General features: G+C 49.3%; 1 protein-coding gene across 1 annotated transcript in view; it reads left to right on the forward strand.

Annotated features, from left to right (window-relative positions):
- The window catches only part of efnb3b (ephrin-B3b), an 82,987-nt gene extending 60,516 nt beyond the window's left edge, over positions 1 to 22,471 (forward strand). The window contains exons 3-5 of the mRNA XM_030431832.1: positions 14,621 to 14,713; positions 17,594 to 17,656; positions 21,503 to 22,471. Of these exons, the coding sequence (XP_030287692.1) occupies positions 14,621 to 14,713; positions 17,594 to 17,656; positions 21,503 to 21,936 (590 nt within the window). The 3' untranslated portion in view covers positions 21,937 to 22,471. The remainder of the gene's footprint in view (positions 1 to 14,620; positions 14,714 to 17,593; positions 17,657 to 21,502) is intronic.
- Positions 22,472 to 25,985: the final 3,514 nt, after the last annotated feature.

The following is a 25,985-nucleotide window of genomic DNA, read 5'->3' on the forward strand; positions in this document are numbered from 1 at the left end:
CTTGAAATGAGATGCAAACTGCCACTTTCTCAAGTCGAAAAAATTATCTTTTCTCTTTATCTACCAGTGAAATAAACAGCTCACTGCTAGGGGGGGAGAAAAAGAAAAGCTACAAGAAAATGGAGTTAGATTAGGAGCGCTGCTTGCCGCTACGCGTAGCATCCTTAACGATACATTGTCAGTCTACAGGGACTTCTACTGCTGCCGAATACACTACATCATCATAATGCACACAGTAGTAGATCAGTGCTGTACATTCACATTGACAAAGTTCTGGCATACAAAAGAACCACAAACGTTTAGGCCCATTTGACTCCAAGCATGGATTTATGTTTTTTTTTTTTTCTGTGATTCGGGTGAACTGGCTCTTTAAAAACAGCTTCAGATGTGGCGTAATCTGTGCCATCAGTATACGTGATGCATGCCACACGGGCCTGCCCACCCAAAATCAAACGCAATCTGATTCCACTTATTGCTCCGTATCCGCCACCAGATCAAGACCCAACGTTTTTCCAGCCTTTGAGTTCCGATCCATTTTCCTATACCTGGCCTGGCCGGCAGCGGCGTGCAGCCAAGACTTTTAGCGGTGCGGCTTAATGATGCGTAATGCAGATTAGCACCTCTGTTGTGAATTATGTTAAGTGAATCTTGAATAAAGTTTTTCCTTAATGGCAAATCCAATTGTTTCAAAGGTCTTTCCTATAGGTCCCATCATGCTCCTGCAGTGGGCAGGGCCTCGGCACTTTATCACCATAGAGAGGGGACGACAGGGACAATTAGTTGTGTGTGTGTGTGTGTGTGTGTCGGTGTGTGTGTGTGCGTCGCAATAGGAGATGAGACACCCTTACAGGTATGCATGTTTATTAGATAGTGGGCCTCAAAGCTGCACTCGGGCTCATTAAAATGTTTGATTGTGTTGGCGTTTGTGGGCACGTTCCTCGCTGAGCGCATCATTTATCACACACACACACACACACACAAACGCGCGCTCGCAAACAAACACGCACAACACTTTCCGGCGGCTGGCGGTTTTTGTCCTTTCTGAGCTCTCATGGAGTTCATTAAAAGCCTTAATTAGACTGACAGTTATGTGTAATTACAGTCTTTAAGATGTACAGCTCCTCTGCAGGCCCACTCCTTCACTGCCTCCCTTCAAAAGTCATTGTCTGAGGGGAATAGCCGTGCGTCGGAGAGTGTTCATACATGTGTTTGTGTGTATTTAGGGGGCCTAACCCTCCTGTAAGCTCCGGGTCTTTGACATTTCGACATTAATATCACCCAGGAAGGAGTGACATTTATGAGGCCCCTTTTCTCTTAACGGCTCCGGTCTCCCATGGCCTCTGCCTCTCCCCATCTCCCTCTCACATTCTCACCCTCGCTCCTCCGCCGCCGCCGCCGCCTCCTCAACACCCTTCTGCTTCCCGTCTTCTTAATTTAGAAAACCCCTCCCCTCTCTCCGCCGCCATCTTCCCTCCTGCCTTTTCGCTTTCCTTTCTCTCCTGCTACGTGTCACAGATCGCTGTCACGTTCCTCCCTTCAGACCGTCGACCCACTTCCCTCCTTTTTTTTTTTTTGCATTGTTCCTAGCTTCCTGTTTCACCAGACGTTTGTCCTTCAGTCGAGCGACTTGTCCCCCCCCCCCCCCCGTTTTACCAAAAGAAGCGTAACCTACATATCAAAACCCAAAAGCAAGAAATAGGCACGATGGCCGCCCTGTCCTTGAGAGAGGCTTCGCGTAATCTCATAGTGACTTGGCCAGCGATGTTTCGACGTTTTCGGGTTTTTGTGATTGATGTCATTAATAATGGATGTTCGCCAGTGTCGGATGGACGTGACGCAGTTGAAAGTGTTGCTTGAAATATTCTATCCCAACACTGAATCCTTAGATCCGTCTTGATTTTAGAGGAAGCTGCAAACCCCCCCCCCCCCCCCAAAAAAAACAAGTGTTATAAGCTCGGTGCTCCCTAAGCTGTATCATTGCAGTTGTTCAGCAATACCGCTATTATCTAAAAGTCACCATCAGCTACAAAGTTAACTCAAAGTCACTTACATTAAGGAAATCTGACAGCTCAATGTCCCAGAGGGAAGTTTAGACTTCAGATAAATTCAGTTTTTTTTTTTCCCTGCGAGTTGTTTTTCTAGTCGAAGGGTTCGTACCCCGTGGCAGAGCAGAGCGCATGCAGCGAGGGTCGCCTTCTCCGCGTCTCCAGCTTGTTCGTGGCGAGATGCCAGCGCGGTAATCCCGCAATGACAGACAATGTCACAGCTAGGCTCTGCCTGAGAGGAAGCCCCCACAAAGAAGGGGACGGCAGGAAGGCTCGGAAAGAGAACGCTGTAATTGAAAGGAGAGGGGAGATGTTGGGAGGGGGGGGGAGCGAGAGAGCTACCGGAGGAGAGAGTGACTGCTGCAACAGATGCAATCCCTCCCCCCCTCCTCCCTCCTCCCTCCTCCCTCCTCCTCCATCTCTCCCTACCCCGTGATGAAAGTATGACAAAGTGACAGGAGACGTGGAAGTGCGAGTGAGGTTGTAGTTGTCTCTCTGTTTTCCTCTTGGCTGCACAGAATTCATGCTTAAATTGAGGCAGTAAATCAGGCTAATGTGAGACTGAGGGCTTTTATCTAGTGATCCGGTGCTCACACAGGTGTGTCAGTGTGCGATCCCTTGTGTGTGTGCGTGTGTGTGTGTGTGAGTGCACGGGCGGGCAGGGATTTTGGGGGGGCAACTTACTGGCCCAAAAAGAGACAACAGGATGAACGATGGGGGCATTAATTAAAGGAGGTGGAGATGGGGAACATCCCTCCAGTGCCATTGCTCATGACTACGTCGGCCTGTTACCTGTGTTGTGTCTTTCCTCCTCTGACTGGTTTTGCAACAGGTGTGTGTGTGTTTGTGAGTGACGGAGATACCGTGAGCCAGGCTACGAGCCAGACGGATGGAAGTCACAACGACGCCGAAGCGAGGTGGAAACACGCCGCGACACGTTTCCATTCGAGACAAATCTAAATGAGCTTCTATCCAAAAAAATCACGATTGTTGATGGCGACGATTGAATCTTCAGTCTAAACGTCAGGAGTCGGGGCGGGTGTTTCGGCGTACATGGAGGCCCGCTTTGTTAGCTCCGCAGATCTGATGTCTCATTTCCTCTCCCGAACACCCGTGTCATTACACCGCGTGGCGTCTCCTTCCCCGGGCCCGAGATTATTAAGATACACAACTGGAGACTTCTTCGAGTTCCCTCATTCAACAGGACGGAAAAAAGCAAAGGAGAAAGGAAGGAGGGGAAAGAGGGAGTGAGTGATGGACTTGGCTGGTTTAACCCAGATCCAGGCAGCCGCGGGAGGAGTGGACAACCGGAGGTGTTTCGTTTTTATTCTGGGCGCGACTTGGGAATAAGAAAGGCTGGGGAAAAAGAAATAAAAGGAAAAAAAAAAAAAAACCATGAGCACAGAGCAGGAGAGACAGGGAGAGGGAACGACGAGGCTGGCGCTGACCCATTTCTCCAGGCCTCCAATCTAGTGGCTGATATAATGCCGAACGGCTACCCACGCGCACACACGCAAACCTTAAGACGGACACATGCCGCCAGACACCAGCAAGACAAGGACGTGCGCAGACATGCACGCACGCCGGAGGTCTGCAGGCAGCCATGTATGTAGTCGAGTGTTACCTCTCAGTCCCCGCGACTGCTGGAAAATATCACATTCAGACGCTCAAACGCGACCATGAACTCCGCGGCCCCGCTCAGCTCTCTCTCTTCTGCCCCGCCGGCGCCGGGCCAACGTTACGTACCGGGCCACATCTAAAAAGGATTCGCCTTTTTAAAAGCCTTTAAAAAAGAAAAAAAAAAAGAAAAAAAAAGAAAAATCAGTGCTGTAGAAGTCACTCAGGGATTCACTGATAAGTATTCATTAAGTATTGATAAGTAGTCATTGAAGTAACCATTCAATATGCATGGAGGTCCACTCACAGGTGCACTTGACAGGCGTTGCAGGGACGGCGTTTTCGTTTTTTTTTTTTTTTTTTTCCTCGCCAGGTTCGCGGGAGTTAACGGACAGACAGCGGCGACACGCACACGCGCAGAGCATCGCGGAGTGCCCTCGCTGCCCCGGGACGGGAACATTGACCCAGTTGTAAGGAACATTGGTCGTGACTGTCCTACATGACTAGTACTTTACTGACGTTACACAAGGCTCATCCACCCAGTCACTAGGCCTCTTTCTAATGGCCCTGCTCCCTCTTTTCTTTTGCTTTTGCTTTAGTTTTTTTTTTTTTCTTTTTTCCCTTCTATTTTCCTCCCTCGCTTTGTGCCTGTGCCTGTCTTTCTCTTGGTCCATTATGCGCGTCTATGCTCCGCCGGTCACATTTATTTGGCGTGGATTATTTTCCCCGGATTGGTCAGTCAGACTCATTACGTCTGCCCGTCCACGATTTGTTTTCTTTTTCATTTCATTAACGAGGTCGGATGGATGAAAAGGGCTTGTGTGTTTAGCCCCGCTGATGACTTATTTATGCCCCCCCCCCCCCTGGCAGTGATGAACGCCCCACCCTATGTCGGCCCTATATATATCTCTTATAGGAGCCATAAGCAGCTTAGGGAGGTTGTGTGTAGATAGTTTATTGATGTGCAGAGACACAGTGACCGTACTGTGTCAGCGCTGTAGCCGACAGCCATCATTAACCCTCTGTGCATCAAACCGGATGATCCGTCATGCATAGGCACGCACACGCTGACCTTTGCACACTTCCGTGAAACATTTAGACGTATGAGAGTGCATAAGCGAGGTCACACACACACACACACACACACAACACGACAATACCCATCTGGATTATCAGCGAGACACAATCAGCGCTGTCTCATAAATCTCGATATGGATTCAGTCACAGCCAAACAACGTGACAGAAAGCAGCCGCAGTTTTTCAGGCCTCCAACAATGTTTTTTCACTCGCCGCCGCGGAACTGAGCCATAAAATGGCAGCGCATCTGTCACAAGCAATCAGACTCCCTCCCGGCGCCCGTGCGTTGCATGTGTGTGTTTGTCAGACGCGGAGATCAGGTGCGTTCCTTCGCTCCGAGTCCTCCTGCTTTTTGGAAGGAGGGGAGGGCGGAGGCTGCTGCGGCGTGGCCCAGTTTCGTCATGTGCGTTTTTTTTTTTTTTCCTTTGGTGCTGGAGGTTAATGCGATGTGATTTCAGAGTCGCCCACCCTCCGAGCGCACGGGACATCGAAAGACGCAGGGAACAGAGGGAGGGGAGGGGTAGAGGAGAGAGAGAGAGAGAGAGAGAGAGAGAGAGGGCGAACGGAGAGACGGGTGGGGGTGATGGTAATGGAACAGGATGGACGGAGAGCGAATAACTGCTGAGAATTAAAATGTCATCGGGCACAGAGGAGAGATCAACCGCACGCAAGCAAAGACACCGAGACCATTTCCCCCCGGTGGGTTGTGTGTATGCGACCTACGTGTGCACGTCGGCGTCTAACGGCCATGTGCGAAATCGGAGGGGGTGTGCGTGAGATTCCTTCCCCCCGTGGCCTCATGTGTGTCTTTTTGGTCGGCATGTGACGCATCATGTGAGGTTCAACCTGTGACCGTGACTTGGCTCCAGACATCGGCCCCCGTCGCCAGAAACACGTGCGGCGAGGCGAGGCGCGGCGCGCGAGAGAGGCAGGCTGAGACGCCGCGCGTCGCATCAGCAAGTTTACTTTTGGACGAGTTTGCACAAGCACGAGAGTCGCAGTCGTCAAATTGCCTCGTTTCGAATCGCATCATGACAGAGAGAGCTCCCGTCAGAAATCAGCCAATTTGGTTGCCAGCAGGAGAAACGCGGCTTTAATTTGCTCGTGCACTTTAGACAGTAAATTGATTTGATTTATTTTACCCCTTTCAGTGTTGCGCGAGTCAATTAAATGTCACAGAAAACTGGTAAAACTATCACATCGAAAATTAGTGCGACGATTAGTAACCATAGAAACCAAAGTATCCGTAAAGGCACGCTATGCAACGTCCTCTGTTTGGCGTCTTTCAGTGAAAACAAAGGACGGGGGATAACAGCGACAACAAGAAGTAGCGTGGGAGAAATTGTTCCTTTCATTGTTGAACCATCACTGTCGCCGACGATGAAGTGACTCCGGCAGAAGTGTTCGCAGGCGAGGTCACATTTCAAAGTTTTATTCCTTCGTTCTCACTCTCCGACGCGTCGCCTGGTGGGTTTCCTGAAAGCGCTGCCGACAGGTGACGGAATGAGAATGCAATTACCTCGAGCGAAATTGTGGATTTCTGCAGGTTCGAACATTGCTGGGAAGATTTGGAATAGTAAGAGCGAACAACCCAACAGAGTACGCAACAAATGTCTGGTCGTCTTTAGACATTTAAATGTGGAAAGGTTGCATATTCTACCTCTGAGCGCCATAATTCGGCACTCTTTCCGCTCAAAACACAACACAGCGGTCGTATTCAAAGAGGTACTTCGGCGCAATCCGACTATAAATAGGGAAAAAGTGGATGCCTCTTGTATTTAACGAGCCGGCCTCACATCAACAAACGTCTCCATCAAGCCTCTACCCTCTCTCTCTCTCTCTCTCTCTCTCGCATTACCTCATGTAACAAACACATATCCCGTCTCCCAAACCACACATACCAGCATGCCATCGCGCAGCAGAGGCGCCGACCATGCAGACGTCTCTTTTTTGTGTCGTCCTTGTTTGTAGCTGGTCCCATTTATGGATCAAGTGCCACCACAACACAGGCAACAGTGGGCCTTTGTCTGCAACAATAGCACAAAAAAACAAAAAAAAACCTGCATTCTTTGCAGAAAGAAAAGTTTGGAAAACCTCATGCTATGTTGGAAGGTAATGGCGTGTTGTGTACTTGGAGGTGGAATGTGAAAATAATACTCGGCTCGGTGTGTGTGTGTGTGTGTGTTTTTTTTTTTTGTCGAGGGGGGGAGCTAAAATAATGCCCGTTCTGTTTCAGTACACAACTTAATGCCTTTCCCCCCCTCCTCCATGCAGCCGCCGCCGCGAGGTAATGGCTTGTGATAGCTTCGTTAATGCGTCATAGCCAGGTTATAAAAGCGCCATAGGAGATTTATGAAGACGTTTTTGGTTACAGGAAATTTCGACGGCGAGATCCAGGATTTTTTTCACATTTTTTTTGGGGGGGGGGGAAGGAGCAAGGACGTGTGTCGAGCGGGGAAGGAGAGGGGATGAATCCTTCAGCTTCGCCTCAGGGGAGAGGGGATCAGGTTATATGCGCTTCATCATCCAGATGACACACATGGAGCTCATAGAGCCTCTGGAGTGTAAGGGCCTACAAATTTAAACAGGAAGGCGACTGTAAATCCCGCCCCCAAGTCCCCTCTGCACCCACACTCGCACACTCACACACACACACTTCCCGGTGACAAACTTAGTTTCGTGGTTGTTTCGGGGGAATGCAGCGCAAAAGCCAAACAAGTGGAACTAAAAGCAGGATTTTAGAGGCAAAGCTGCTGTGAAGCAACACATTGGTTTTTGCTCCGCACAGATGGGAACACTTTACACACACACGCCGACACAATCGCACACAGTCGCGCGCACACACACACTCCCCAGCCCGAGCATGCTCCAAGTGTGCCCCGAGCAGTACCGAACGCCCACGCCGCGTTTATGTCTTTCACGTCGCATTTGCATTCGGGATGACTTGCGTTCCTTCGCCTGACACACTCGTGACGCGGCTAACGCGGCGTCACACACACCAGAGGCTAGCGGGGGCCGCCGCTGCCGCCACCGCGCTCGTGGAAAGCGAGACCACACCGGGCGAGCGAGCTTTGTTCTCCTGATTGTTTGCTTGTTTATTCATTCCGTTTGTCGTTTAATCTGCTCCTTCGCTGCGCGCCACATGCCCGTCACCGCTCCCTTTTAATCTCGCTGTCATCGGCGAAGATGTTCCCACTTTGCGCTCCAACCATGTGTGCGTGATTTTGATTGTGTGTGGCGCGGGAGCTAGCTCGGGACTGTTGCAATAGCTTGGCCACACATACAGTATTTACGCGCAGCTGCAGAGCACACGGACAGATTCGCCTCGGTCTCGGCCACCGTAATGAACCTGCAGCTTGACACGGGTGGCATTAATCTGCCTACGGGGCCCCTGTTGACCCCCAGGATCCTCCGCAGTGCGTTATATGTATCCTGTCATCTTGAGGTAAAACACATTAAATACTGTACTAAAACACGCCTCATCTCAGTCACTTACAGTTAAACGCTCGCAGCTTTGAGTTTACAAGTGGCAGTTTGTAATTTAGCCCCGAGTTTTGCCTTCCAGGCTACACGTAAGTCGCTGTCCTGACTGCAGGCACTACTTAGTTTGTAAAAAAACATACTGCATTGTTTTATTTTTCTGGCTTGTTAAACTACAATTTATTTGGACATCCCGAGCCAAATTGGGCCCCCATGTCATTTGTTTACGCTTACCTCTAAAACGAATGTGTACCCCTCGGGTGCAGGGACCCTCAGCAGCAAACTCATGCAGAGTACAAGTATTTAAAAATTGTATATTGTGCTTATTCTACTGGTTATTCTCAATTTTGACATAAAGATGTTCGTTTTTACTGCAAATGTATGCTGTATCAGCTCCAATTGATTAGTGGTCTCCTTACTAATAATCGACCCTGAAAAAAACACATCAGTCGATCCCTACGTTTGTTAATAGTTATTTCACTTTAACCAAACAAAGCAATTGTGCATTGTAAAGTTGCAGCTGACGTTTAGAAACCTTTTCACCTTTATTTCATGGTTTGTAAACTATTAACTAATGTACAATTAATAAGTAATTAACCAATAATCAACGATTGTTATTGTAAAGGATTCATTTTCAACCTTTTGGGGCCCCCGCAAGTTGAGGGGCCACGGGGTCCGGCTGATAATCCAGCCTTGGATTCAGCAGTGCATCTTCAGTTCCAATGCTCATTCGGCCCCGTTTCCATTTCCAGAAATAAACATAATGCACCAAAAAGCTGGGGGAGAAAATAAAAAAAAAAAGCAGATTGCTCGAAAAGCCAGAAGCAGATGTGTGTGTGAAATCAGGCAATGTAACGACACTTCTTCTTGTGACTTTCGAGCAAAGTGGAATTGTGAGTGGTCGTCCCGACGAGGCGGGAGGACGTGACGGAAATAACAACATCAGCATGTACACAAACTGGCATCCCTCACACGGGAGCGAGTGTTTTGCTGCGGGAGGCCGGCTGTCACTCAGCATGTGCGGAATATATATATATATCCAGGGCCGCAAAACACGCCACAGGAGGGTGGGGAGGGTGGTGGGGGGGGATAGAGTGGGAGGGCAAACATTGAGGCCTGGGCCGCGTCTCGATGCAAATGAAGCAGATTTGCATGCGGCCCACTGCGGCGGCCGACGGTTGGTACAGAGCCGGACGCATGTCGGGCCGTCGAGGGGGTTCAAAGTCCCTGAATGATGAGCCGTGTGAGATTAGGTTCAATGGAGTCGTCTTCTGTTTTTTTATTATTTCTTTTTATGTAACTGTGGGCCGACTTCAGCCGCGATAGTGGAGGCAGCGAAGAAGCGTGGCCCAGCGCCGACCTTGGTAATAACGAGCGAGACACAGAGAAAGACTCTCATCCACTCTGTGATCTTTTCTATGGACTGGATACACACTCCCTCCCCCGGCCTGCGCGCCCGCCCGGCCTTGCCCGCCCGCCTCCTCGTGTGCACAGCCCCGGCGCAGCGCAGGCTGATTGAGGTTGACTGCGGTATTATTTCATTAATTAAGTTTTTCCACTTCCTCCGCCTTCTCCCGCCCGTCTTCCTGTCGAATCAGGGTGGCGGAGCGACGCCCTTCCTTCTCCTCTGTCCTCTGGCGCTTCACATCCCCCCCATCACTGCTGATCATTGTCTCAATTACTCATCTCTCCTCTCCCCTCCCCTGTCTCCCTCCTTCACTGTCGCCGCTCTTCCTCCGTCCTCCTCTTATCTCATCCCAAATTGCTCGACGCACTCCTCCCCACTCGCTCTCCTTAAAGTGAGGAGGGGGGTGGCTGGGCGGGTATTCGAGGCACGCCATTCCTGCATCTCTCCATCTTTCCCGCTCTCATCTCTGTCTGTCATCAGGATTTCACAGATGTTCTCTGATTACTTCTACCTTGATATGGCGATATCCCCCACCGCCCCGCCCCGCCCCGCACCGCCCGCCCCCCCACCACGTGCCAGGGAATTTTCATTTCCAGTGTTTATCGAGCGAGATTGGGTGGGGGAATATTATTTCGATCCAAGGACAAAGCGGGCTCTGATCTCTTTGTTCGCGTCGTGCCTGTGAAATTGACATTCGCAGGAATAGTGGCACCTGTAACACGTCTAATGGATTCGAGGGGATTTGTCGGGACGCGGCTCGCTGTTTTTTGGGAAAATTGCCCGCGTGGTATTTGTGACCTGTGGATTACGATGTCAGGAAAAATAACTTGCATTTGCAAAGTCGCATTTGTGGTCGTCTCCCCCCCCCCCCCCACCCCGCGCTTCACTTTCGGCTCCCTTTGCTCTCAGCGTCTGTCTCTGTCTGTGTCTCCCTCTTCTTTGTATCCATTACCGCTCCACTCTTCCATAATGGAGACATTAGAGTCTTTTACCTCTCTGCTATCTATCATGTCATTTAAACTCTTCCCTTACTTTCTGTTTTTAACTTCGCTCCTTTTTTTCCCCCCACTGCTCTCTCTATGAATCTTCCCCCTCCTCCTCCTCCTCCTCCTCCTCCTCCTCCTCCTCCTCCCTGTGTCCACCGGGCTCTGGGTCATCTCCATCGTCTCACATAGTCTCCTGTCCCCATCATATCACCCAACAGCTTGTCACAGGCAATCAGTCTCCCTGCCTCCGCTCCCCTGCGTGGCCTCCTCCTTTCCTCGCGCTCCTCGTCCTCACCTCCCTCGTCTCCCGTCACCTTCTTGTCCTCCTTCGCGTGTCAGGAGTTATTACTCTCAGAGAGCCTCCACCCTTCTCTCTCCGAGACCAGTTGAGGGTGTTTACTCCATCCCCTTCCGTGCCGTCCTCTAATCAGAGCTGCTACAATCTCTTTATGCCCCGCGGCCGGTCTTTATCACACGGCGTGCACCCTGCCACGAGACTCAGTGGAGGGTAAAAGTATGTTTTTAGCTTTAAGATAATTGGGATAGATTATACGTTTGAAATCATCGGGTTTTCGTTGTTCAACATTTTGTACACATAATGTAATCCTGCAAAGGAAAGAAACACAATTATGAATAAATTATTATAAATAAATGTGTTTAGCCCAGTTGCATTTAATAAGTTTGTTAACTGATTGTATCTGCGTAAAAGAACTCAAATCAAAAGTCTGTTTTGCACCGAATCTAAAGGCTCAAACTAGTACTTCTTAACATTTTTTAATATTTTGATATTTTATTCAGTCATTGTGCGTAAAAATGCTGCAAACTCATATATTTTCGGCACCTTTCATGATAATCGGAATGGACAAACTTCTCCTTTGAGCCGCAGCCATCAGTCGTTAAATCAATAAGTCGATCAAAAGGGAAATTAACGGACCAATATTTCAATAAAGGATTTATTGTCCGAGTAGTTTTCTCAGCAAAAATGTCAAACATGCTCGTTTCAGCTCCATAAATGCGAGATGTTTCTGTGGTTCTCTGTCATTTCTAACATTAAATGAAGAGTCTTCGGGTTTCGGAATGTTGGTTGGCCAGAAAAGCTATTTAAAGACGTCACTTTGGGCTCTTGGAAACGGTTCAGAGCATTTCCTTGGGACATTTTATGGACTAAACGGTTAATAGATTAATCATGTTAGTTGTGGATTGAAGCCTTAATGTCCACGAGGGAAGCACTTTGCTCCATTTGATTGGGTAACCGGTGAATACAACACATTTGCATGTACCTTAAATGTAAATGTTGTCGTGCTTTAGAATGATTTCGGGGTGGGGGAGGTTACTTAAAAAATGTATTCCAATTCATTAATAATCACCTGTTAATTGATAGTCAGTTATGTAATTACAAAATGTAGCATTACAGTATTAAAATAATGTATCTTGATGACTTTCTGATTACTGCAATACCAAACGTATGGAAAAAAAGACTATAGAAAAAAAATGTGAATAAGTAATTTTGATAAAGTTCTAACATTAAGCCAAATTCTCAGACGAGCAATTCATTTCCCCCTTTTTTTTTAAATTTATTTTTATTATTTTCTGTGATTGTTCGAGCTCACCAGGGCCTCGTTACCTCACCAACCTGTCGTAAAAATGGCTCCTTTCAACTCGACGGGCACCACCTGTTAGCGATCGCTGGCAAGTTTAATTCGCTTAAAGTAAACAAGAAAGAATCAAAAGAAACCCTCATCCCCCCCCCCCGGAGCGTCACACCCCGCTGTCAGGAATCAGCGGGCGATCACATAACAACCAGAAACAATTAGAAAAGTGTCAATAGTCCAGCTGCTAACGAGTCATCAGAGCAGTCGACGGCGTCTGATGCCAGAAATACGTGCGGTTGTCGCACGAGGCTTAATCCGAAAACTTCCTCCGAAGCGTCTGTGGTGCTCCAGACACGTGGCCGCAGCCTGGATGTGAAAGTCTTAGCAGCCCCCCCAAAAAAAAATATATATCTAAAAGTATTTCCCAATGACACGATTAAGCGCTGATGAAGCTCGAGCTGCACTTCATTTGGCACACGCTACTTATTTCCATTAATATGGAACTTCATTGATATAAATTGCATTTCCCTCCTACGTCATGCAGGGCTCGGACAGGAAAGAATAAAAATACTACGGTTTAAAAATGATTTGGTATCACAACAAATAGTGGAGGAACCTGAGGAACCTGCAAACTTTCTTTTTTATTTCTTTATTTTTTTTCACGGCACTTTATTTAAAACCTTCTCAGTATATCCCTTCATCCTTCCCTGTCTGCTGGCTTTCCCACCGCGCTGCTGTTCGCCTTGACCTCCGCCTGCTTCTCTCCTCCTCTGCTTTCACACTCCGCGTCCTGCAGGGACGGAAGGAGGGAGAGGGAGAGGGAGGTGTTAGAAGTAAAGCTGCCTCTTCTTCACACCTCCCTCTCTCTCTCTCTCTTTCGCTGCGGAGCCGTCCACCATCCGCCGCTCCCCGTCCCTGTCTGCCTCGCTTCAGACGGGCTAATCTATCGCCCGAAGCGAAGTGGCGTGGGGAAAATTATTTTTTATATTTCTTTAAGGAGACAAGGTGAGGGTTAGCCCAGGGGCTGTAACGTGGGGGGGGGGGGGGAAATAAGGATAGACGGGTGGTGTGTGCGGAAGCGTTTTCAGGATGGCTGGCGGAAGGAGGAAGAATATGTTTGCTGTCTTTTTTACTATCCGCGGTGGAGACACATCAGTCTCTCTATTAGATTAAACTTTAAAAGCCCAAAGATTTATTTTCCCAAATCTGATCAAAAGGCCGAGAGACTGCAGCTCGCTCATGTCTTCAACCCTCAGCCTTCTTTCTTTGTCAAGTCCCAAAAAAAAAAATGGAAGAATCGGCAGCAAAGGAGGGATATTACACAAAACTTTTAGCCTCTCCTCTTCCACGCCTTCACATCATGCCGCCTGATTCCTCCATCCTGATTCTCTCTGTGTATCTTCCCTCCTCCTCCTCCTCCTCCTCCTCCTCCTGCTGTGACCTGCAGACCAGCGATCTCCAATGCATCCGCTGACCTGCTTTATGTAAGACAAAGTGTTTGGAGTGTTAGAGGGATTCATGCTCACACACGCTCCTCTCTCGCCCCCGTGCACTTCCTGTCGGCGCCGCTCGACCTCCTTTTGGCTGGGACGTGAACTCGCGCGCCGCGTCTGTGTCTGTTTATAACTGCGTTCGTCACGATAAATAAAGCCTCCGTAGCCTCAGAATGACTATTAAACACCCAACTGCCCGTGTTAATGCGTCAGTCCCTCAATTATAAATTGGGGGGGGGGGGGGAACCTCTCTTTGATTCGCCTGATTAAAACAAAAGCAGTGATGGTGGCTGGTGACCGTCTGTTTTCTCACCGGTCAGGTGCTGTTTCTCTCCACACACACACACACACACACACACACACACTGTGTTGTTTCTCAGGGGCTCCATTTTATTTCATATGCGCCCCTGATTAGATTACCATCCTCTTTTGTCCCCCCCCCCCCCCCACCATCAGCCAGTCCATGCCTCTCTAAATTACCCCCCCTCTCCCACGATTCCTCCGGCCCGAGCGGCGATCGCAGTTGACTGAGAGCGGTTGAGTCCACGCGGCGCGGCGGGGGTGTTAATGAATTCCAGCGGACTGCTAAATGAGGACTTATTAAAGTGCTGCCGCCTCGTAGTTTGACATTTCGGAGCTTCTGGTGGAGTTTTAAAGCGCTGCCTCTGCAAATGTCAGTCGCTGACTCTCTGGAACGGCCGGCCATGTGAATAGGAGCTATTGTTGGCGTCGGATATAGATTGAGAGGGCGAGTTTGTGTGGCTTTAATGGATGGATTTTCACTGTATATGTGTGTGTGTGTGTGTGTCTATCTATATATATATATATATATATATATATAAATATATATATATATATATAAAAATATATATATACCATCCTGCTTCTTGGCTAATTGTGCTTTTTGTTTCAATCCCTCCAGCTACGTCAGATGGGACGCGTCAAGGCCTGGATAGCATGAGAGGCGGAGTGTGTGTCACGCAAGGCATGAAGGTGGTGCTGAAAGTGGGGCAGAGTAAGTTCCTCTTCTTCTTCTTCTTCTTCTTTTTCTTCTTCTTCTTCTTCTCACCTCTCCTTTTCCACACTTTGTTCTCTTTCACACGCGCAAGAGCTCCCATACGCGGCGGGGTCCGTTGTTTTTTTTTTCCCGCGCATCACACACTTAACACACAGCGTGACGAACGCACACTGGCACCTCGCATCATCTCCCATCTGTACAGTGCTACATGTTCATTACCGCACCTTATCTGACACGCAGCCTCTTCCACTTTTGAACCATCTCTCTTATCTCCCTCTTTTCTCACACACACACACACACACACTCAGGCACACGCAAACCCCTTCTTTGCGTGTGTGTGTTCTCGCTGAGCATATTAGGTCTCGTTAAGTGGTGAGAACAGCAGAGAAGTGTGGGATCAGTCAGCTTTAATGAGCCCTGTTGACTTTGCTCTCACTCTGCCTTTTAACTACCACTGACTCATGCCGGACACACACACACACACACACGCGCGCGCTCAAACACACACTTTGAAAACTCGCACATCCCCGTGCTGGATATACATGTCAGGCACGGACGTTGGCTCGCACGCGATACACAACGAGCGCGTGCGTGCAGGTGCGTTTGGGCCGCAGACACCCAAAACAGAAGCGTCCCAGCAGGTCGCACGGACACACACACACGCACGCACGCACACACACAGGATCACACACACACACATCTCCCCCCGCGCAGCAGACTTGCCAGCTAAAGCGCGATAACAAAAATGACTCCATTCAGCGTTAAAGCACACAGTCAGGGATTTTTAATGACTCGTGGCTGCACACTCTCCTAATTTGTTTGGGAAAAATATTCACAGGTAATGACCCTCACATGCCGGCTTTTCAGAAAAACAGCAGAAAAAAAACAACAACAAAAAAAAAAACCCCACCCGTTTAAGCATTTTCACTGACCGGCACATTCCTACACATAATAGGCACCTGTCCTTCACACGACCCCCCCCCCCCACACACACACACACACACACACACACACAACCACAACCCCACCTCCCACACGGACACGAACACACGCTCGCCTATTTCCATTTCTCATAGCCTATCCCGTGTTATCGGGCCGTGTGTATTGTAGGTGCTCCTCATCAAAGAGCCAAGTGGCGCTGCGGTGGCTCTATCAGCCCGGAACATCAGCACAGTCAGCTCAGCTCAATAGAAATACCACCACACACACACACACACACACACACACACACACACACACACACACTCTTCCCCCTGGCTTTTTCACCGCATCGGTGATGGAAACGCTACCTCCCTCCCTCCCTCCCTCCCACACACACACACACATGCAACCCCCCTTCGCCGATCTACACACCTCCACCAAGCACTAAAACTCACACACACACACACTTTTGTTATTTGTCATCTTTCCCTTTTCACTCGGCTCCTGTTTCATCTCTCTCTCTCTATTCCCTCTGCGTTCGCTGCTTTCTCTCTTTTTTTTTTTTTTTTTAACCCCTTTCTCATTCAAGCAACATTGCCCGCTTCCTTTTTCAAATTCCCTTCCTCCCCGTCCTCATCAGTTCCCTTTCATTTTGCATGCAGGCCACCTCTCCCCGCGACTCTCCCTCTCTCTTATTTTCACTCTTTCCGCTGTCTTTCCGTCTTATCTGCAATGTGGCTGAAAGGTCACGTCCGTGTTGTTTGTCGTCTAAATAAGCGGCGTGCCGCTTCATGGTGATCCCTGATGAGATATGGCGCTCTGCTCCGCTCCGAGGAACACACTCGCGCACGCGCACACACACACACACACACACTCGCAAAACACACACTTGTACCTTTGCACCGCACACATACGTTGACCTGTCTTCTCTTATTTGGTATTTTATCTATCAGGCTTGCTCTCTGTCTCTATCACACACCCACACACACACACACACACACACACTTTCTGAACCATCCTCCGCTGACCACACAGCAGTTTCTATTGATCCAGACAGCACCGCCCCCAACTTCTGTTTGGTTGACTGTCATGAGGGAGCTACCAGCCAATGGCCCTACACTTCTCTAAATGTCAGTATGTATAGGTTGATGGCTGTGCGGACACACACACACACACACACACACACACACACGTTCAGCCGTTTTTGTGTGTGTCCTTGCGGGTTTACTGTACAGAGTCGCCCGTATGGAACCGACGATCGTATCGCTGTTGCCCTCCCCTGCTGCTGCAATGACCAATAACAGACCTTCTTTCATCAAATGCTGCATAAACTGCAGTGCGAGCGGTCGTATCCGGATATAAACCTCCATTCTCGCAGCCTGTTGTTGGCCAGATGGCTCAAAAGCGACCAAAATTAGTATTTTCTGAACCATCTCTTTCGGCGGCGAGGAGTGGCACTTCGACAATTGCCGCATCTGCGTGCGTGTGTGTGTGTGTGTGCGTGCTCGCATGTGTCACATAAACGCACTTTAATGCCATCACCATTACTGAGGGCTTGCTAGACAGATGGCCTGATTTAGCGACTACAGATTACAAGCCGTTATGGCCTTGTGTAAATTCACCCTGGCCAAAACAACAAACGGCCTCTCTTTAGTTTCCCATTCAAACAAATGGAAAAGTGCTCCGACACGGCGCGCGGAGGCCCGATCAATATGTGCTCTCCTGTAATGGGAATGGAAGGGAGGGCAGCCTTTATTAAAGCCGCTCCGTGTTGCTCTCCCTTCTCTCTGGCTGCCTCTCTGTTTGCTAATGTCACTTATTAGTTTTAAATCTGCGAGCCTTGGCTGATGTAGCAGATACAGGGGCTGTCTCAGTTTTTTTCTGTCATTCTGTTCATATTCCACCCTTTTTTCTCTCTCTCTCTCTCTCTCTCCCCCCCCCCCCCCCACTCCACAGGCCCATATGGGCTGCCTCCGAAGAAGGAGCCGCCAGCGGGACGCACCACCAACAGAAACCCAGGTAAGCAGGAGAGCAAATGGAGATAATCCTCGGCGGATCCGTCCATAGAATGGATGGAAGGAATAAGTAAAGACTGGTGGATAAAAAGAAAAAGCAGCGGGGACGGGGAAGGGAGGAGGCGACAGATGGAGAATGTGCAGCGGTGACATCTGCGGATCTCTCTATTTAATTCCATATCGCTCTCTCTCTCTCTCCCTCTCTGCCTCGCTCCCCTCCTCCGAGCTAAGTGCTGCAGGCGGGGAATGGATGGCTAATAGCTACCTTGGGAGAAGGACAAGAAAAAGAGATGGAGGAAGAAGAGAGGCAGGGGGAGAAAAAGGGAGCGAGGGCAGCAGGAGGGAGAGAGAGAGAGGGGCCAGACCGGCGGCGACATATCAGAGAATTATTATTGTCATTAGTTTTGGGTGGCCTGGATTCGGCAGTTCCGTCGAGAGAGGGGAAGAAAGGAAGGAATGAGGATTACGGAAAGATGAGGGGAGAGACGAAGAGACGTAGGGGAGCGATGGAACAGAGAGGGTGGAAGTGGGAGGCACAGGAGGAGCCGAAAAGAAAAGAATAATTGAAAAGCAAAGAGGAGAGGGGAATAGAACAAGGAGATGGAACGGAGAGAGGCTCGGATTAATGCTCGGCCCGTGCGGCGGAGGAGAGAGAACATCAGTCGTGTTTGTTTTTCTCTCCCTCTTTTTTCGAATCTGTGTACTATACCAGACGTGCGAATTGGGGCCTTCACACGTCGTCCGATCACTTGTCCATACCTCACGTAGGTGAGAACTGCATGCGCCAAGACGGCAACAATAGCGCGCATTGTTCTCGACTCGAGGGAGGCGGGTGACACTGGACACGCGACAGCGCCGATTTACCTCACAGGGCGAAATGAGCGGTTTTTACACATTTTCCGACTCGCACATAAGGACATGTAAGCACGCACTTATCTGGAATGATTGTTTCGACTCCTGACACCGCAGCGTCGCCGGGAATGCCTCGTCCTCGCGCGAACGCGCTCGAAATCGACGCGGCTAATAACTGGAGTATTGCCGGTTTGCTTGTTTGTTTTGCCCAATCCGATCCTCTCTGGGGATGTAAACAAATACATAATCGGGACTGTGGACAGATAAGCTCTCTCTGGACGGATGTGCGCGGCATCTGAATCGACACAGTTTGCAGGAGACCATCGGACGCTCGCTCTCGACGGCGGTGGCAGGAGCTCGGATTTGCTCAAATGCAAACAAAATAGCCCCGAAGGCTTGAAACACGGAGGTGTAGATGGTTGTAGATTCCATTTTCAGACATTCGACAGGGCTCATTCGCAGCAACTTTGCATCAGTTCTCACCAGATTAGCCGAGCGGTGCAGGATAATCTGATTGTTGTTACACAGGTGTTATTTTTAACTCCCGGTCTGATATTGGAGCCGGGCACTGAGAGCGACTTGACAGGGGAAAAGACAATAATACAACACGGCAAACGAAGCAGTCTTAATGATTTTTAACAGCTTCCACCCACCTCCGGTATTAACCCGTATTTAGATGTTTGTGCGAAATGAGCAAATATAGATACAGAGCTGATAGCCGCTTTGCATTACAGCCCTCATCCACCCACGTGACACCATCAGCGGTCACGGCAGTCTGAATTTACCCTCCTATCGCCAGCGTAAATGGCAACGTTGGTGTTGGTTTCGTCGCTTTGAAACCACTAGAAATGTGTCTTTTTTTAAAGTTGCATACACTGCTGCGCGCCACGGTGCAGGGATTCACTGGAGGCACTCCAGGAAACTAAAAGTAGAAGGAACGAGGGTGTCAGGAGGGTGTGCAACCGCAGGGTCCCCTGGTGGAGGTCCAGATGGGGGCCTTTGGTGCACATGAAGCCCCTTCTGTGTCACCGAAGCGGTTGATAGAGTTCACACGGATAGAAGGCAGATTAATGAATTCTTTTACGAGAAACGGGAAGCAGCAATTTGCGTGCCGTGATGCGCAAGTTCCTTGTACGCCATTAATTATGCAATCTTTTTGCATCCTCTTGAGTGTATTCATATAAACATTGCTAATGGCAAACACGCACCGGTTCGCGCTTTCTTTTGACCAGATTACGACGTAATTAACACGCGCGCGCGGAAAAACAACTAGTGTCTCTTTGCACGAGTTTCAGCAGTTCTGAAAAAAGACAAAAAAACCCCCCAAAAAAACGTGTTGAAAAATATGTTATAAATAGAAGAGCATCTGGCCAGAGAGCGAGGAGAGGACTGTGTTATCACCTTGATCTGTTTTTTATCACTTCTGACCTGTTGGATGCCTCTCTCTCCGAGGTGAAACTCGCTAATGAAATAAAAAAGAAAAACAAAAAGAGGGAGGCAAGGGGGCGAGGAAGGCGCAGAAGTCTGAACTTCGTACGTGCTTGAAAAAAAGAAAGAAAAAGGAAACGCGGGAGGGGGGCCGGTGGAAAGAGACGCGGAAAACAGCGGGAGGCGGAGGAGGAGAGGTGAAGGAAGAGGATATAATAAAGAGAGCCGGTGAAAGGCGGCCGGCGTAATGGAGATGGAGAGTGAGGGATGTTGGGTTAATGGAGGGAGGAAGAAAAGCGGGAGGAGGAGAAGGGAGTGTAATCGCCGTCCGGCATTAAGGCTCTGCTCCCAGTCGGTCCGGCGCGACGGGGGGCCCAGCAGCGAGGGGGGGGGGGGAGAATGAGGTGTGTTCTGCATGTGTACGCTCGCATCCGGTTGTGTGTGTCCGCGTCCCCGGTGTGCGTCTGTCGGCGTGCGTGTTTGTGCTGCCAGGCGCTGAGCTCAGAGCAAGGTAGGTCATTACGGCTACAATAACCCGAAGATGGAGAGAACCACGGAGCGAGGGAGGGCGAGGAAGCGGAGGAGACGCGGGAGTGAGACAGACAGGGAGAAAGGGGAAGGGATGTGTGCCAAGAATAATGATAGACCAATCCAAAGGCTCTATATAACAGGGACTCGCATTACCGGCCTTAACCAGTTCGCCACACACATTCACACGGTCCGGTGCCAGAGCTGCAGCCCCCCCCCCCCCACCTCTACTCTATTAACATACACACACACACACACACACATACAGATGCACACGCTCGTACACGCATCCAGACCGTGATCCACCCGCTGGGTTCTGACCCAACCTCCCGCCGAGACAACTGTGAGCTCCGAGGCTGTGAAGATCTTAGGTTTCAGGCAGACACAGAGCAGACAGAGGGAGCAGTGGTCTGACAAACAGAAAGATGGCGTGACAGACAGTTTGATAAACAGACAGACAGATAAAAAGACAGACAGACAGACAGACAGGCAGGAAGGCCAGCAGGCAGGCGGAGTGTGTGGTCTGGCGGTAGAAGCGGAGCGGGGAGGCTGCCTTCATGTGGCTGGCTGTGACGCTAAGCAAATACGGTTGGTAAGGTTAGGGAAATAGAGTGTGTTACCTTGACACACACTGCGGCCGTCCGCAGGAGCATATACTGTACGGCGCGCTCACGGTCGCACGTGGAGCCGACGGACATCCCTCGCAGTTTTATACGCGCTGCTGTCCGCTTCACTGCGTCAATAAAGGGACCACATAGAAGCGTCTGTGAGATTTGCTGCATGCATGCTGCATTCCGATGGGTTTCGGTCTGTGCAGCCCTCGCTAGCAGAGCTAAACCAGCACCATTACTCATGTCATTGTGGTACAGAGCCATAAGGATCGGTATGTTTATTTAAAAGCTCATGAAAACACAAATTGTGAAAGCAAGCTGTGTTATTGCTCTGGTATATTCCTGATGATTAATAAGCAGATATAAATCAAAGAAAGCATCTTGCGACGCTGCGGAAATTGGAGTAAGATTGTTTCTCTGATGTGTTTCAGGCGGCGGAGGGAACTCCACCCAGTCTCGAGGACCCAACAGCTTCGGAGGAGAGGGCGGCGGCGAGAACGGGCCCCTCCAACCCTCCAATATAGCCCTAATTGCCGGAGCCGCTGGAGGCTCCGCCTTTCTCCTGCTGGTGACCGCTGTGATCTGCGTGGTATGCTACAGGCGGCGGCACGCCAAGCACTCGGACACCCACCACCCTCCGCTGTCGCTGTCGTCACTCACCAGCCCTAAGAGAGGAGGAGGCGGGGGAATATCCAGCTCCAACAACAACGGCTCCGAGCCCAGCGACATCATCATCCCCCTGCGGACGTCGGACTCAGCCTACTGCCCTCACTACGAGAAGGTGAGCGGAGACTACGGGCACCCCGTCTACATCGTCCAGGAGATGCCGCCTCAGAGCCCGGCCAACATCTACTACAAAGTATGAGACGGCCGCTGCTCCGGGCCGCTGGACACATCCACCTCCCCTCTAACCCATTATCGACCAATCCCCTGCTCCAAATGAAGCCACAGCAACGCTCGCCATCACAGCTCCGACCCTGAACCCCTCAATACTTACCAGTATTGTCCCACGGACCTCCCCCACTCACTGCCCCGTGAGCCCGGCCACAGTTGTGTTTCTAGCTGAATAAACCACCCCACCCCATTCTGACACAACTGGGCCACCAAGTGTGTGTTAAGGGCGACGTCGTATTCGCGCGTAGCCCTTCTTAACAAGGCCCTCACGAAATGGGCAAGAGCCTCTGAGTGCCCCCCACTTGTAAAACTCAGAGCTACACGAGCCCCACCCAGTGCTGAATTGAAGAGTAGTCCCCGTAACACCAGTATGTGTGTGAGTTTCTGGGAGTATGGACGTGGGCGTCGGGACCTGAGATGTTTTACAAAAGAGAAAAAAAAGAAAGAGAAGGACTACAAGTAAAAAAAAAAACAACAACAAAAAAAAACTACACCCCTGATCCCACTTAGCGCCGGAGAACTCTGATTCCCAGAGGCCATACCTGCCTAGCTCACCGCCCCGCCCCTCAGAGCTCCCATCGGCCAACCAGAGACCGGCCCCTGCCACTAACTCACCAATAGGATTCTAGTTTGTTTGTGTTTGTTTTCTCCTGAGAAAAATGGGGGCCTCGGACTCAACCAATCAAGCGAGCCTCGGGCCGACGGTCACACGACCAGGCCCAGGCCTGAGGAGGTCTGTCCAATCGGTGACACTCAGAATCTTGTATATTTTAATAATGTGTGTGCGTGCGTGCGTGCGTGCGTGCGTGTGACTGCGCGAGTGTGCATACGACTCGAGATAATAATTATGGCGCTGCTGCTCCACATTAGACGTGTGTGTGCAGTTAGTGCGCTTCAGTACAGCAAAGTTTGCATATGAGTTTGCATATGCGTGCGTGGGGTTTAGTTTGCGTGTGTGTGTGTGTACGCTTCGTGTGTGCGAGTGACTGTGCGCGCGCGTGCGTTCTTTAGACTTGTCTTAAATACCAAAACACAAAATAGTGAGCGAATATCAAAAAAGTGAGATTTTTTATCGCTATCAACACTTATAGATTATATATATGAATATCCAGTAAATAATTTCTAGATGTTTTTTGTTTTTCTTCTGTTTTCTATTGTTTTTATCATTTCTACCCACTCTGTTAAACTACACTTCTGTTGCTAGACATTTTTTTATCTGCTGTTTTTTGTTTTTCACGACTTAGAACGACCTTGTTTCCTTCCCTTTTTCCCCCCTTTTGCGTTGTATATTAATTTAATCCCCTTTTGTTTTGTTTTTTCCCATTTTTCCCGGCGAACAGAGGTTGTGTCTTTCTTCCTCTCTTCCCTCCCTCATTCACTCCCTCCCTCCCTCCCTCCCTCCCCCCTCCCGTTCCCCCTCTAGGGTCTCTGAACTCTGTGTATATTTTTATAGCTCCTTGTACTATGCTGTAGTTTTGAAGTTTAGACCTCGTTTGTGGAAGTGTTGAGGTAGAAAAACCATCTATGAGAGTTTTTTTTTTTTTTTCTTCTTTTTTTTTTCAAACGCTTTTTTTGAAACGCAGAAGTGAAAAAGAAGTAAAGGGGCGTGGGGGGAAGGGGGGTGACGGCGGGGAAGGCGTGGGGGGGGGGGGGGGCAGGCGGCGAGAGGGGATGAAATGAAAAAAGAAGAATAAAGGAAAAAAAAGAACAGGGCGAGAGAGAGAGTGCTGTCTGGGGAGGAGGAATAAAGCGGCGTCTGAATGCAGAACTTTGAAAAAAAAAAGAGAGAGAGAAAGGGAGGGAGGGAGGGAGGGAGAGGAGGAAAGAAAAGACTGTGAAGGAATTGCACACTAAAAGAAAAAAAGCTGAGGGGAGGGGAAGGATGGGAGCAGCGGGAGTGAGTGATGAAGGATCCCGAGGAAGGAGAGGAGGACGGAGAGAGCAGAGGAAAAGAGTGGCTGGGCGAAGGAGAGAAACCTTTTCTTTGAACGGAGGGGTCCGAGCCTCCTGAGCGGAGGGCGAAGGACCGACAGCCAAAACAGGAAAAAAAAAAAAAAAAAACGGATTTCGGAGGAGTTGAACTTTAACCCGCGGAATGGGAGAGATTTCATCACGCACTCTCACACACACACACACACACACACACACACACACACCTACCGTGACTCAGTCCTAGGTTAACATGAGGTGGCGCATTTCAGATTTGCTCCTCTTTTCCGCCCGACTTTGTGTTGAAATGCATCTCTGTCCATCACACACACACTCTCATTAAGGCGCACACAGTACCCTGCAAGCCGCGGACACACACACACACACAGACAGACACACACCAGAGAAATCCCCCGGGCAGTCGGTACACTCTGTTTCTCTCAGTTCGACACGCACACACACCCTCCCACACAAGCTAACACAGATTTTACACCTTTTAATGACTGTCACAAATGCCTACTGATTGCACTGAGTGACATACATTCTCTCTCGCTCCCGCTCCCTCAGACACGTTCGCACACACACACACACACTTTCACCCACACTCGACAAAAAATGCTGATTGCTTTCATATGACTCTGTATTCCAGTGATTAAGACTAACCCGATGGACATGGGAGGGATGAAAAGAGCGCTTGTGTGCGGTGTGTTTCCTGCTCTCTTGAGCGCACGCACACACACACACACACGCATGCACACACACTTACACAAACACGCTAGTGCCCAGCGCCTCGACCTAGAGGGCAACAACACAACGCTGTGTTCAGAGGTGCAATATGTTCACATGTGCATACTTAAAAAAAATAAAATAAAAAGAAGCTGTTTTGTGTTGCGCAAACATGTTTATGGCTTATGTGTAAACTGGGTGGCAGTGGAGAGCTTAAGCTTTTTATGTTTTAAGTTTTTCCAGACACACACACACACACACACACACACACACACACACATACGGCCTCCAGTGATGTAGCCATGTTTTTCAGTGTGCAGCCAGTGTTAAATCTGGACCTTAAGACATTTCTCAACTGTGTTTTGTATCAGTATCTAACATCATATAAATGAGATATCTTTCATAAAGTGTCACATTTGTCTGAAATGACTTTGTTCAACACACGCCGACGATGTGTTTTTATACCATGGATGAGTTTGGATTGTATTTGACTGTATCGAAATTGATTTCAAAGATGATGTGAGAGGGGGAAAAAAAAAAAAAAAACCCCACCTCGAATTCTTCTTTTTGTACAACTTACCGACTTGTGTTTTTTTTTTTCTTTTTCCTTTTATGTATGCTGTTAAGTCTGTGTCTATTTAAACATTGCTCAGAGTACCTAAAATATCCTCCAAGCCAAATGAAGTGTCTGTTTCTCTCTCTTTAACAACGTCTGCGACTCTTTGGAGCACTCCGATCCAAAATGACAGTATTTTTTTTTTGTTTTTTTTTTTCCAAAATGGCCGCCGCCAGGGGGGAGAACAGAACTTCTCGGACTTTTTGCGGCGCCGACTCCGACAGAAGAAGCCACTGCCCTGTTTTCAGTCCATTTCGCTCCCTACTCCCCCTCCGCTCTCAGCAGAATGTCAACTATCTCTCGGACTCAAAACTTTGCTTTTTTTTCCCTTCATTGTTTGATTCTCATGTCGATGTTATTTCAAAGTTGTGTCTCTTGGCTCTCACTGTTTGTGTTTGACTGGTCGACGCAACGTGTTGGCTTTTTTTTTTTTTCTAAAAACCACGGACAGGGCCACTGGTTTGTCACGTTGAAAAGAGAAAAGAAGAAGAAAAGTGCTGTTTCTATGGAACGGAGCCAAGAGAGAGAGAGAGAGAGAGAGAGAGAGAGAGAGAAAAAAAAAAGAAGCCACCGCCGAGCTCCCTCACCTCTCCGTTTGGTGAAAGTGCGTGTGTATGTGCGTGTAAACATGTGTGTGAGCGTGCGTTTCTTTGTGCCAATAGACAGCGAGCGGAGGCCGCCGGGCGAGATGGCCCTCGTACGTAAACGTGTTGAGACTTTGTATTTGGGACACCTCTGTGTGAGAAGGG

This window comes from Sparus aurata, chromosome 10 (assembly GCF_900880675.1).
Source record: "Sparus aurata chromosome 10, fSpaAur1.1, whole genome shotgun sequence".
Lineage (NCBI taxonomy): Eukaryota > Metazoa > Chordata > Actinopteri > Spariformes > Sparidae > Sparus > Sparus aurata.